Source organism: Hemitrygon akajei, chromosome 22 (assembly GCF_048418815.1).
Source record: "Hemitrygon akajei chromosome 22, sHemAka1.3, whole genome shotgun sequence".
Taxonomy (NCBI): Eukaryota; Metazoa; Chordata; class Chondrichthyes; order Myliobatiformes; family Dasyatidae; genus Hemitrygon; species Hemitrygon akajei.
The window spans coordinates 4,327,567-4,341,927 of NC_133145.1; the positions used below are offsets into that span (position 1 = coordinate 4,327,567).

Below are 14,361 nucleotides of genomic sequence, written 5' to 3' on the forward strand. Positions count from 1 at the left end.
GTTTAAAAAGGGTTCTAGAAGTAAGCCTGGCAATTATAGACCTGTCAGTTTGACATCAGTGGTGGGTAAATTAATGGAAAGTATTCTTAGAGATAGTATTTATAATTATCTGGATAGACAGGATCTGATTAGGAGTAGCCAGCATGGATTTGTGCGTGGAAGGTCATGTTTGACAAACCTTATTGAATTTTTTGAAGTAGTTACGAGGAATGTTGACGAGGGTAAGGCAGTGGATGTAGTCTATATGGACTTCAGCAAGGCCTTTGACAAAGTTCCACATGGAAGGTTAGTTAAGAAGGTTCAGTCGTTAGGTATTAGTGCTGGAGTAATAAAATGGATTCAACAGTGGCTAGATGGGAGATGCCAGAGAGTAGTGGTGGATAATTGTTTATCGGGATGGAGGCCGGTGACTAGCGGGGTGCCTCAGGGATCTGTTTTGGGCCCAATGTTGTTTGTAATATACATAAATGATCTGGATGATGGGGTGGTAAATTGGATTAGTAAGTATGCTGATGATACTAAGGTAGGAGGTGTTGTGGATAATGAGGTGGGTTTTCAAAGCTTGCAGGGAGATTTATGCCGGTTAGAAGAATGGGCTGAACGTTGGCAGATGGAGTTTAATGCTGAGAAGTGTGAGGTTCTACATTTTGGCAGGAATAATCCAAATAGAACATACAGGGTAAATGGTAGGGCATTGAGGAATGCAGTGGAACAGAGAGATCTAGGAATAACAGTGCATAGTTCCCTGAAGGTGGAGTCTCATGTAGATAGGGTGGTGAAGAAGGCTTTTGGAACGCTGGCCTTTATAAATCAGAGCATTGAGTACAGAAGTTGGGATGTAATGTTAAAATTGTACAAGGCATTGGTAAGGCCAAATTTGGAATATTGTGTACAGTTCTGGTCACCGAATTATAGGAAAGATATCAATAAATTAGAGAGAGTGCAGAGACGATTTACTAGGATGTTACCAGGGTTTCAGCACTTAAGTTACAGAGAAAGGTTGAACAAGTTAGGTCTCTATTCATTGGAGCGTAGAAGGTTGAGGGGGGATTTGATCGAGGTATTTAAAATGTTGAGAGGGATAGATAGAGTTGACGTGAATAGGCTGTTTCCATTGAGAGTAGGGGAGATTCAAACGAGAGGACATGATTTGAGAGTTAGGGGGCAAAAGTTTAAGGGAAACACGAGGGGGTATTTCTTTACTCAGAGAGTGATAGCTGTGTGGAATGAGCTTCCTGTAGAAGTAGTAGAGGCCAGATCAGTTGTGTCATTTAAGGTAAAATTGGATAGGTATATGGATAGGAAAGGAGTGGAGGGTTATGGGCTGAGTGCGGGTAGGTGGGACTAGGTGAGATTAAGAGTTCGGCACGGACTAGGAGGGCCGGAATGGCCTGTTTCCGTGCTGTGATTGTTATATGGTTATATGGTTAAATACACCCAATGACTTGGCCTCCACTGCCGCCCGTGGCAACAAATTCCACAGATTCACCACCCTCTGGCTAAAAAAATTTCTTAGCATCACTGTTCTGAATGGGTGCCCTTCAATCCTTAAGTCATACCCTCTCGTACTAGACTCCCTCACCATGGGAACCAACTTTGCCACATCCACTCTGTCCATGCCTTTCAACATTTGAAATGTTTGAGGTCTTCTAACCTCAGAAGAACCCCTCATTCTTCTAAACTCCAAGAGCAGTCAAACATTCCTCATATGTTAACCCTCTCATTCCCAGAATCATTCTAGTGAATCTTCTCTTAACCTTCTCCAACATCAGCACATCCTTTCTTAAATAGGAGCCCAAAACTGCACACAGTACTCCAAGTGAGGTCTTACCAGTGCCTTATAGAGCCTCAACATCACATCCCTGCTCTTATATTCTAATCGTCTAGAAATGAATGCCAACATTGCATTCGCCTTCTTCACCACCGACTCAACCTGGAGGTTAACCTTAAGGGTATCCTGCACGAGGACTCCCAAGTCCCGTTGCATCTCAGAACTTGAATTCTCTCCCCATTTAAATAATAGTCTGCCCGTTTATTTCTTCTACCAACGTGCATGACTGTACACTTTCCAACATTGTTATTCATTTGCCACTTCTTTGCCCATTCCCCCAATCTATCCAAGTCTCTCTGCAGACTTGTCTGTTTCCTCAGCACTAACAGCCCCTCCACCTATCTTTGTATCATCAGCAAACTTAGCCACAAAGCCATCTAGTGCATAATCCAAATTGTTGATATACAACGTAAAAATAAGCGGCTCCAACACGGACCCCTGTGGAACACCACTGGTAACTGGCAGCCAACCAGAATGGGATCCCTTTATTCCCACTCTGTTTCCTGCCAATCAGCCAACACTCTGTCCACTTGTGTAACTTTCCCGTAATTCCAAGGGCTCTTATCTTGTTTAGCAGCCTCTTGCGGCACCTTGTCAAAGGCCTTCTGAAAATCCAAATACACAACATCCACTGCATCTCCCTTGTCTAGCCTACTTGTAATTTCCTCAAAATTGCGCTAGGTTTGTCAGGCAGGATTTTCCTTTGAAGCCATGCTGAGTTCTGCCTATCTTGTCATATGCCTCCAGGTACTCTGTAACTTCATCCTTGACAATCGACTCCAACAACTTCCCAACCACTGATGTCAGGCTAACAGGTCTATAATTTCCTTTTTTGCTTCCTTGCCCCCTTCTCAAATAGTGGAGTGACATTTGCAATCTTCCAGTCCTCTGGAACCATGCCAGAATCTATTGACTTTTGAAAGATCATTGTTAATGCCTCCGCAATCTCCACATCTACTTCCTTCAGAACACGAGGGTGCATTCCATCTGGTCCGGGAAATTTATCTACCTTTAGACTATTCAGCTTCCTGAGTACTTACTCCGTCATAATTATGACTGCGCATATTTCTTTTCCCTGACTCCGTTGAGTGTCCGGTATACTGCTGATGTCTTCCTCAGTGAAGACTGATGCAAAATACTCGTTCAGTTCCTCTGCTATCTCCTTATCTCCCATTACAATTTCTCCAGCATCATTTTCTATCGGTCCTATATCTATTGTCACTGTCTTTTACTCTATATACTTGAAAAAGCTTTTAGTATCCTCTTTGATATTATTTGCTAGCTTCCTTTCAGTTCATCTTTTCCCCTCTTAATGACCTTCTTAGTTTCCTTTTGTAAGCTTTTTAAAAACTTCCCAATCCTCTGTCTTCCCACTAATTTTTGCTCAACAACAATCTGTTCTAAAAACCCATCTTGTGTGAGATCCAGTGCCAATCTGATTTTCCCAATCCACTCGCATGTTAAAATCCCCCACAATTATCATAACACTGCCCTTCTGGCAAGCCTTTTCTATTTCCTGTTGTAATTTGTAGTCCACATCACTGCAGCTGTTTGGAGGCCTGTAGATAACTGCCATCAGGGTCCTTTAACCCCTGCGATTTCTTAGCTCAACCCATAAAGATTCTGCACCTCTTTCTAATGATTTAATATCATTTCTTACCAATAAAGCCATGCTACCCCCCCCTTGCCTACCTGCCTATCCTTCCGATACACCGTGTATCCTTGGACGTTCAGCTCCCAGAGACATGCATCCTTTAGCCACGTCTCAGTGATGGCCACAACATCATACCTGCCAATCTGTAGCTGTACGACAAGATCATCCACCTTATTCCTTATGCTGCATGCATTTAAGTATTACACCTTAAGTCCAGTATTTGGTACTTTTTACTTTGATTGCACTGCAACTCATCCCAATGGCTGCAAATTTGCCCCATCACCTGCCTGTCCTCCCTGACATCTTTACTACTCACTATCTTAGATTTATTTCTGTTTTTTCCCCTCATCCGCTCTATCATTCTGGTTCCCATCCCCCTGCCAAATTAGTATAAACCCTCCCTAACAGCTCTATTAAACCTTCCCGCTAGGATATTGGTCCTCTTCGGGTTCAGGTGTAACCCTTTTTGAACTGGTCATACTTCCCCCAGAAGAGACCCCAATGATCCAAGAATCTGAAGCCCTGCCCCCTGCACCAGTCTCTCAGCCATGCATTCATCTGCCTGATCCTACTATTCTTGCCCTTGCTAGCATGTGACACAGGTAGCAATCCTGAGATTACTACCCTGGAGGTCCTGCTTCTCAGCTTCCTTCCTAACTCCTGGAAATCTTTCTTCAGGACCTCCTCCCTTTTCCTATCTATTTCATTGGTACCAACATGGATCAAGACAGCTGGCTGCTCACCCTCTCCCTTCAGAATATTCTGGACCTGATTTGAGACATCCTGTACCCTGGCACCTGGGAGGCAACACACCGTGCAGGTATCTCTCAGGCTCACAGAATCTCCTGTCTGTTCCCCTGACTATGGAGTCCCCTATGACTACTGCATTCCTCTCTTGCCTCCTTCCCTCCTGCACAACAGCGCCAGAGACTCGGTCCCCATGGCCGTCCCCTTTCAGGTCATCCCCTTCAACAGCATCCAAAATGATGTACTTGTTGCCGAGGGGGGCAGCCACAGGGGTGCTCTCCACTATCCGGGCATTTCCCTCCCCTCTCCTGACAGTCACCCAGTTTTCTGACCCCTGTAGCCTAGGGATGACTACCTCCCTGTAACTCCTGTCTATCACCTCTTCACTTTCCCCAATAAGCAGTAGGTCATCAAGCTGCAGCTCCAGTTCCCTAACACGGTCCCTGAGGTGCAGATGTGGCCATCAGGGAGGCTGGAGGTCTCCCAGGATTCCCACATCTGACACCCTGTACAAAGCACTAACCCTGCAGATGTGCTACTTAATTCTACAGGAATGAAACAAGGAAAGATAGGTCTACTCTCCCACTTACCTTGCCAAACATACGAACTTTTTAAACCATTAGCTCGTACTGTTAGCCGTGTGAGCCCTGCTGTTCCTCTGTCTGGCTGGGCCGATTCGCCAAGGGGAAAGAGTTGGTGCCTCGCTCTTGCCTCTTCCCGTTACAACCTAAACCCATTGAACCAAAGCCCTACACTCTGCTGCCACTCACTCCGTGCCCGCTGTATAGGGTGGTCTTAAACTCTCTGCGCTGTCCTGTCTACGTCACGTGCCTGCGCAGTCTCGCCCTTGTACTCGAAGAAGTTTTTTTAAAAACTGCCTTCCTTCTGAATTTAGCTCTCATGCTGCCCTTGTCCCGATCCAAAAAAATCAATAAATGCCATGGACCAATACCATTGAGCAAGGGGTCCATGGACCTCAGGTTGGAAACCCCTGTAGTAGAAACAACATCCTCCCTTTCTGCATCATTAGCAGTGCCACTTCTCCCAGCTCCTTTACCTCCCCCCCCCCCCCCCCCAGTTCCTTTTGAAATAGCTTAAACTCCAGAACATCAGCACTCAGTCTTGTGATAGCCAAGTCTTCATAACGGCCAGAACATTGCAGTTTCCTGCACTGACCCATGCTCTTAAGTTCATTACCCTTGTTGCAGATACTTGCATTAAAAATACACACTTCAACCCATTCCACTGACTGCAATTTTGCCCCAACAACTGCTTATCCTTCCTCACAGGCTCTGTGTGCCGGCTCTGCCTGTTCACCAACTGCCCCATCCTCTGACCTATCATTATTTCCACCCATTTGCCAAACTAGTTTAAAGCCTCCCTAGCAGCTCTAGCAAATCTACCCTCAAGGGTATAGGTCACCCTCAAGTTCAGGTGTAACCTGTCCTTTTTGCACAGATCAGAAGAGATGTTAGTGATCCAGAAACTTGAAACCCTCCCCCCTGCACCAATTCTTCAGCCACATTCATCTGTAAATCATTTTATTCTGGTTCTGACTCACTGGCATGTGGCACAGCCAGCAATCCAGAGGTTACTACCCCTGAGGTCCTACTTTTCAGTTTTCTACCTAGCTGCCTATATTCTCTTTACAGAACCCCATCCATTTTCCTGCCGTACTCCCCTTCCACTTGGACACCCCTTTCTGGACACTTGATTTTTTCAGAAGATCTCATCCCTTATTCATTGCTTCCTACAAGGCAAAACAAATCAAATGTTTTTATATAGTCAACGTACAAAATGCTGGAGGAACTCAGGCTAAGCAGCCTCTATGGAAGAGAATACAGTCCATGTTTTGGGCCAAAACCTTTCATTAGGACTGTCCTCTGGCATTTAGTGTGTGTTGTTTGGATTTCCAGCACCTGCAGAGTCTCTTGTTTGTGATAATAAATGTAGTGGTAGTTAATGGTGTTATTACAATCTGCTCAGCTAGCCGCTCCCACGTGAGGAGTTCATTGGGTTATCAGTAAAGTTCAGTTGCGTGTCCTACATGCTGATGTGCTCTGCACTGCCTCAGTATCGAACGTGATGTCAGAAGTGGTTGATTGTCATAATACGAGCAAGTGAAATCCCCAGTAAGAAGACTGTTCTTGTTTGCATATTTATGAAAAATATCCAGAATACATCAACCACTCAGCCATTGATGTATCAACCATCCATAATCCACTAGTTGCTAATTGTATGCACCTTGAAGTTGAGCTGAGAACTGCTAGGTAACACCTTCAAGCTACACCCAAAAGAGGATACACTAATCTGTGGGTCACTAGCCTGGGGAAGTGCACAGAGAAATTGTCACTCTTGGAGAGGAAAAAAGATTTTGTAGTCCAAATAAATGAAAAAATAAACAACCAGGAAAGTGGAGCAAATATCTGCAGTAGTTACTGGGACATGTCATGGAGTAGCTGAACCTCATTGCAAGGTTGGATTCACTAAATGTTCAGTGGCAGAAATACCCAGAGTTGTTCACAAGGCTGGAAGTACTGAGGCCAGGAATGATGCTCTATTCCCTAACCACAGCGAGGCGTATACCTCCATTGAACGTAGTCAAAGCTGAACTTGAGAGAATGGAGGCGCTTGACAGTGAATGGGCTTACTGACTGTGGGCATTGTTTCTGCCCTCTGAGCACACATTGGGTATGCTGGGTGGAACAAATTCTTCTCCAAACTAGATGGAAGCTCCTGAGTCTCAGAAGCTCACAACCTTTATCCCATCACATGGATGTTGTGCCTTCAAGAGACTCCCTCTTGGCATTTTGTCAGCCCCTGAACTCTTTCAGATGTGGTTAAACCACATTTTGGAGGAACTGGAAAGAATAGCCTGCCACATGGACTCATTGTTGGAGGCTCAAGTGAGGAACATGACGAGTGGAATTTTCCTTGGAGAAACTAAAACGGGCTGGAATCACCTGAACAAAAAATGTGAATTTACAAATTTGGAGGTGAAGTTCTTAGGCCCCCAACTGTCCTCAGAAAGTGCAACCAGATTCGGATAAACTGGCAGGAATTCAGAACATGGACCAACCTACGAATATATCAGATCTGCAGTTTCCTTGACACGGTAAACCAATTAGGAAAGTTCATTCCAGATTGGCAGAGAAAACAAAGCCTCTGTGTGACGTGACCTCCCCTCTCAGAAATGCTTGGACCTGGGATGCATTCTCATCACTTAAAGCGGAGCTTATCTCTCTGCCAAATTTGATCTTTGATCTGAACAAACCAACTAGGGTCTCAGCAGACAGCTCTTCCTTTGGCCTAGGGGAGTGCTCATACAAAACTGCAGTGGTGTATGGAAACTGGTGGCACGTGCAGCAAGAGCACTGGCTCCAACTGAAGAGCGTTACGCTCAAATCGAAAAGCAGACACTGGCTCTCATGTGAACGCTTCAGCTGCTATTTGTTAGGCACTAAATTCCTACTTGAAACAAACCACAAGCCACTTGTCAGCCTCAGCTTAACACTTGGATAACTTGCCTCCACATCTATAAAAGATTCAGAATGAGAGTATGTCCCCGGCAACTCTTTCACAACACCAGACACTCTCCCGAGGATGCCATGAGTGGACAGAAGCTGACTCTTCCCTCATGGAAGATGCTAACATCTACTTAGCTCAGGTACCTGAGAATTTTCCTGCATTGGAGTAAACTGGATGAAATTTGTGCTGAATTGGAAATCAATACGGTGAGCATGGATGACCAGCTGTTCCAAAAGGAACTCGTGAACTCAGACCTTACTGGCTTGAAAGAGAGACGCTCACCATTCTTGATTGTTAGTGGCTAAAGGCCTCCAGACTCGTCATTCCTGCTTTTATGCATGCCAAAATCATCGGTGAAATCCACCTAGAACATGAAAAAATGTCACCAATCTGTGGTGGTCTGTACTGAGCACGCAGCTGGGATATTATGTAAAGCAATGTGAAGCATGCAGAAAACTGCACGAAAATCTTGCTGAACCCTCTGCCTGCAATTTGCCATGGAAAGTCTGGAAATTGTGCGACAAAGACGTCTTTGAGCTGAAAAGGGACAGCTGTCTTACTGTGGGTTACTACTCGTAGAGTGTTCAGATATGTCCAAGCTGTCCTCTACATTCTCAGTACCTGAAAGTGAGGAATTGTATGTAGAATTAAAACCTGAGATTTTCAGCTTGGCTAATCATGTTGCAAAGATAACTAATGAACAAAGTGCTTATTGCATGGGAAAGCTGCCAAGGATGCCTATCAACAATCAGTATGTATGTGGTAACACCATCCCCACACAGTACTTGTGGGGCTCACTTGGGTTGCAGGTTTTCCCAGGCTCTCTGAGCAGGGACTCTGGTTCAACTGAGCAATGCAAGCTTGCTAATAAACAGCAAGTACTTTTAAGTAAGCTGTTTGACAATTATTCCCCGGGTCTAAACCTAAAGTCCTCTGGTAGAGAGGCAGTTTGACAAAAGCTATATTCACTCACCATGTGTCAAACAACGGTCCATAATTCAAAACCTTTTACTAGGGACTGAGTTAAATCACCAGACAGGCAGTCTGCAATACCCACTGGCAAATAGAGGTGGAAAGAGCAGTGCAAATTAAATGTCTTCTACTGAAGCACTGCTAACTTGTCACACCGCATCTCTTGTGAATGACTGCAGTCCATCAGAGCTGTCAATGGGCCAGAGACTGAGAACAAGCCAGACCGTCTGTCCTTCCCTTCTCCAACCTCACTTGCCAGACTTGGACAAAGTGAGAAATTTTGAAAGAGCGTGAGAAAACAAAGAAAACAAAGAAAACATGATCTCAGACATGGAGCAGAATCTTTGTTGCTGCTCAGAAGTGGTGAGGCTGTTTGTGTTTCAGACCAATTCACCAAAGGAACAATAATCTGGCAGCATGCACCACGATTGTTTCTGGTCAGATCATGAGGTAAAATCAGGCGAAACAAGCGTATGCTCTTGTGTCTTCAAAGTCCACAAAAGGTGGATAAAGAAATAGTGGCCCTGATCCTTGTGATGGCTGTGACCTGACGTGGATCCACCTCTTCAAGAATCTTCATCTACTCCAACACTTCCAGGAGCCTATACCAGATCGGGTCATACATCTCTTAAGGTGCAATCTGCTTGAAAGGAGAACAAATTCGTATAAGTAAATGAAAGGAAGGATATAGCAGCAGTGTAGTAATTGGGATTTATTCTACTTGCTTTATGGAGGTAAACTGGCAACATGAATGGTTGAATTTAATATTTAGCTTGTTTAAATTACGCTTTTACAAATTCTTTTCCTGATGTAGCAAGAGAGGGGCCAGAAAGGTTCAGTTTTAAAGCAATGTTTCCTCTGAGCTGAGGGACTAAGTGTACCACATGCAAGGAATTTGTCATTTTAGGGGCTGTCTGTGTATTGTTACGTACCCCGTAACTGGGTCACTTACCAGCAAAGATAGAGAGGTCCGTTGAAGTCTGATGGTACTATTTTTAACAGTATTTATTGATAAAAATACACAAAAATAATATCAATGCAAACATACAGATAATATACGTCGTCAATACTAAATCTAAAAGCGCGGGTATAATAATAATCAATAAGAAATAGCTCTATCGTTGTCTGGGGGATAATGTATTGTCCAATGGAAATATAAAAGTCACTCAAGTTCATTTAGGCTGCAGCTTTTGGTTGGAGAGAGAGACGGAGTTTAGAACTTGCCCGTTTTCCTTTCTATGATGTCGATCCTTCGAAATATCGTCGGTGTCCTTTTCCTTTTAGCTAAGCCGTCTTCCGTGGTCAGCCCCACCAATTCCGAGGCAAATGGAAAAGGACGCACGTGGGCTTTCCACTGGCTGTCGCTTTTACGCTGTCACGGGACTTTTAGTGTTTCTCCTGGTGCGTCTAAAGGGGTTGTTCCCCAGACCTTCTTTTATCCTTACTCACGGGGTCTCAGATATCAATCAGGTTGGGAGGATGCCATACCCCCAACCAGCCCATGTTGCTCATTCCTTGAGGGCTTCGATGAATAGCATAGTGCTCAATACACAATTCCATCTCCAAGAGACAATGGCCGTTTCCCATGGCTTTGTATCGTTGAGGGGCCAGGACATTCCAAACCCCCTGTGGATTCTGCGTCTCTCTCTCTCATTTCCTGGGTCTCCTGACCTGAATTAATAGCGATCTTGCGATTCTCAAAAAGGAGGGGACTACTTTGGACCCTTCGGCCCCTCAGAGTTGGGGCACATTCGTAACAGTATAATAGTCTTTCGTGAAGAATTAAAAGATAATACATTTATGGGAAGTTTTTTTTTGTTGCAAGCAGGGTGTTGCAGCCTCCAGGTGGTGGATCCAGTATCTCATTCGGGGTGGAGGAAAATGTCAAACCAGTGCATTCCCGTCCAAGCAAAACTGCATCCAATATCTTTGGGCCACCATTGGAAAATCAACCTGTGGCTAGAAGAAGCAACCCACCAGGTGAGTGCATTGTTTGGTACTCGGAATAGTAAATATACCGGGAGATGCCTATGCCTTGTAATCTCACCTTAAGCACTGAGGTCTTTTGAAACTAGTCTGAGTTGGACAACTTCACTCCAAACTGTACCTGGCTTGTGCTTAGTGGTGGCCTGTAAGCAAAGTTTCTGTAGCATGTCACTTGGTAAGTGAATGGATTGTGTTCAGCAAGCAGTCATTCTGTTTAATCCTAATATCTTCTAACAGGTGATACAGATGAGTAAGGGTAAGAATAGTTACCCATGCAAGAATAGTTTGCATTCAAAGTCCTGTGACTTTGTATTGATTTATTATGGCACAGAGGAGTTTGCCATTTGTCCCATTAAAACTGATGCCTGCTTTCTGAAGCAGTACAGTCAATCACATTTATAATTACAGCACCAGGAATCGAATCTTGCCGGTGATTGCTGACGAAGCAATTGCACTACCATGCTATCATGGTCTTGCAGGTGAATGTCAGTGTTTGAAAAGCAAGATGCAATACTGTGTAGAAGTCTTGGGCACGTGTATATTGTTAAGGTACTTAAGACTTTTGCACAGTACTGTATATTGGTTAAAATGGGAAGATAGTTAGGAAACAGAAATAAGAAACTTATATTAGCTCAGTAGTATTAAGTGTTATTTGGTAACTGGAAAGACATGATATACAGTACTGTTCAGAAGTCTTGGGCACCCTAGCAATATATGTGCTTATACTTTTGGTATTAAGAACACAATTTTCATTCAATATCATCAAAGTACATTTATTGAAGTTTGCATAGAGCATGCAACCTTGAGATTTGTCTTTCTGCACACAGCTGCAAAGCAAAGAAATGTCATTGTTGTGGTGGGAGATTTTAATTTCCCAATATTGATTGGCATTTTCCTAGAGCAAGGGGTTTAGATGGGGTGGAGTTTGTTAGGTGTGTTCTGGAAGGTTTCCTGACACAATATGTAGATAAGGCTGTACCTGATCTGGTATCGGGAAATGAACCTTGTCAGGTCTCTGTGGGAGAGCATTTTGGAGATGGTGATCATAATTCTATCTCCTTGCCATGGCATTGGAGAGGGATTGGACAAACAAGTTAGGAAAGCGTTTAATTGGAGTAAGGGGAAATATAAGGCTATCAGGCAGGAACTTGGAAGCATAAATTGGCAACAGATGTTCTCAGGGAAATGTATGGCAGAAATGTGGCAAATGTTCAGGAGATATTTGCGTAGTGTTCTGCATAGGTACATTCCAATGAGACGGAAAAGATAGTAGGGTACAGGAACCATGGTGTACAAAGACTGAAAATCCAGTCAAGAAAAGAAAAGCTTATGAAAGGTTCAAAAAAAACCTTAGAAGTCTAGAAAATTATGTCTAGCAGGAAAGAACTTAAGAATGAAATTATGAGAGCCAGAAGCACCCATGAGAAGGCCTTGGTGAGCAGGATTATGGAAAACCCCGAGGCATTCTACAAGTATGTGAAGAGCAAGAGGATAAGATGTGAGAGAATAGGACCAATCAAGTGTGTATGTAACCGGAGGAGATAGCAGAGGTACTTAATGAATACTTTGCTTCTGTACTCACTATGGAAAAGGACCTTGGTGATTGTAGGGATGACTTGCAGCGGACCGAAAAGCTTGAGCATGTAGACATTAAGAAAGAGGATGTGCTGGAGCTTTTGGAAAGCATCAAGTTGGATAAGTCTCTGGGACTGGATGAGATGTACCCTAGGCTACTGAGAGGCGAGGGAGGAGATTGCTGAGCCTCCGGCAATGATCTTTGCATCATCAGTGGGGACAGGAGGGGTTCCAGAGGATTGGAGGGTTGTGAATTCAAGAAAGGGAGTAGAGATAGTCCAGGGAATTATAGACCAGTGAGTCTTACTTCAGTGGTTGGTAAGATGAAGATCCTGAGAGGCAGGATTTATGAACATTTGGAGAGGCATAACGATTAGGAATAGTCAGCATGGCTTTGTCAAAGGCAGTTCATGCCTTAAGAGCCTGATTGAATTTTCTGAGGATGTGACTAAACACATTGAAGGTAGAGCAGTAGATGTAGTGTATATAGATTTCAGCAAGGCATTTGATAAGGTAACCCATGCAAGGCTTATTGAGAAAGTAAGGAGGCATGGGATCCAAGGGGACCTTGCTTTGTAGATCCAGAATTGGCTTGCCCACAGAAGGCAAAAGTGGTTGTAGACAGGTCATATTCTGCATGGAGGTTGGTGACCAGTGATGTGCCTCAGGGATCTGTTCTGGGACCCATTTGTGATTTTTTTTTTTTTTAAATAAATGACCTGGATGAGGAAGTAGAGGGATGGGTTAGTAAGTTTGCTGATGGCACAAAAGTTGGAGGTGTTGTGGATCATGTGAAGGGCTATCAGAGTTTAGAGCGGGACATCGATAGGATGCAAAACTGGGCTGAGAAGTGGCTGATGGAGTTCAGATGAGTGTGAGGTGGTTCACTTTGGTAGGTCAATTATGATGGCAGAATATAGTATTAATGGTAAGACTCTCGGCAGTGTGGAGGATCAGAGGGATCTTGGGGTCCATGTCTGTAGGACACTTAAAGCTACTGCGCAGGTTGACTATGGTTAAGAAGGCATACAGTGTATTGGCCGTCATCAATTGTGGGGCTGAGTTTAAGAGCCAGAGGTAATGTTACAGCTATATAGGACCCTGGTCAGACTCCACTTGGGAGTACTGTGATCAGTTCTGGTTGCCTCACTACAGGAAGGATGTGGAAACCATAGAAAGGGTGCAGAGGAGATTTACAACAATGTTGCCTGGATTGGGGAGCATGCCTTACAAGAACAGGTTGAGTGAACTTGGCCTTTTCTCTGTGGAGCGGTAGAGGATGAGAGGTGACCTGATAGAGGTATAAGATGATAGGCATTGATCGTTTGGATAGTCAGAGGTTTCCCCCCCCCCCCCCCCAAGGCTGAAATGGCTAACATGAGAGGGGACAGTTTTAAGGTGCTTGGAAGTAGGTACAGGGGAGATATCAGGGGTAAGTTTTTTTTTAATGCAGAGAGTGGTTAGTGCGTGGAATGGGCTACTGCCGGCTGTGGAGGAGGATACCATAGGGTTTTTTAAGACTCTTGGTATAGGTACATGGAGCTTAGAAAAATAAAGGGCTGTGGGTAACTTTGGTACATCCTTGGCACAGCATTGTGGGCTGAAGGGCCTATATTGTGCTGTAGGTTTTCTATGTTTCTAAACATTATAGAACCAGTTTTTTTGAAAAACACACAAGACCATCAAATACGTAGGGGAGGAAAAAGAACAAATGATGCAAATGACAAAGTGCAAATAAATAACACACAAATATTAACATCAAACCGCACAATCCTCAAAAGTGAGTCTACGTCCGTGAGCCGTCGAGCTGATTGAAACTGGTCCTGTAGCTGATGGCTGCAACAGCCACTGAGTGAGCTTGTTCAGGCCACAGCTGCAGATCGAGTTCGGTGCCAGAGCGCTTTGATCAAGTATCGTTAAACATGAGGGCATTGAGCCTGAAACTGCAGCCGTAAGTGAGTCCACGTCCCATGGTATTATAGGAAAGATACTGGCGTGGATAGGATTTGTCTCCTGCCAGTCAGCCAAGAGTGGGAATAAAGGGGACCTTTTCTGGTTGGCTGCTGGT

General features: G+C 44.3%; 1 protein-coding gene across 4 annotated transcripts in view; it reads left to right on the forward strand.

Annotated features, from left to right (window-relative positions):
* The window catches only part of LOC140714942 (jupiter microtubule associated homolog 2-like), an 81,914-nt gene that overhangs the window by 26,880 nt on the left and 40,673 nt on the right, over positions 1-14,361 (forward strand). For 3 of the 4 annotated variants that reach the window (XM_073026629.1, XM_073026627.1, XM_073026630.1), the window contains exon 2: positions 10,558-10,712. In XM_073026629.1, coding sequence (XP_072882730.1) covers positions 10,558-10,712 — 155 coding nt within the window. The remainder of the gene's footprint in view (positions 1-10,557; positions 10,713-14,361) is intronic. The other variant, XM_073026628.1, reaches the window with a different exon arrangement.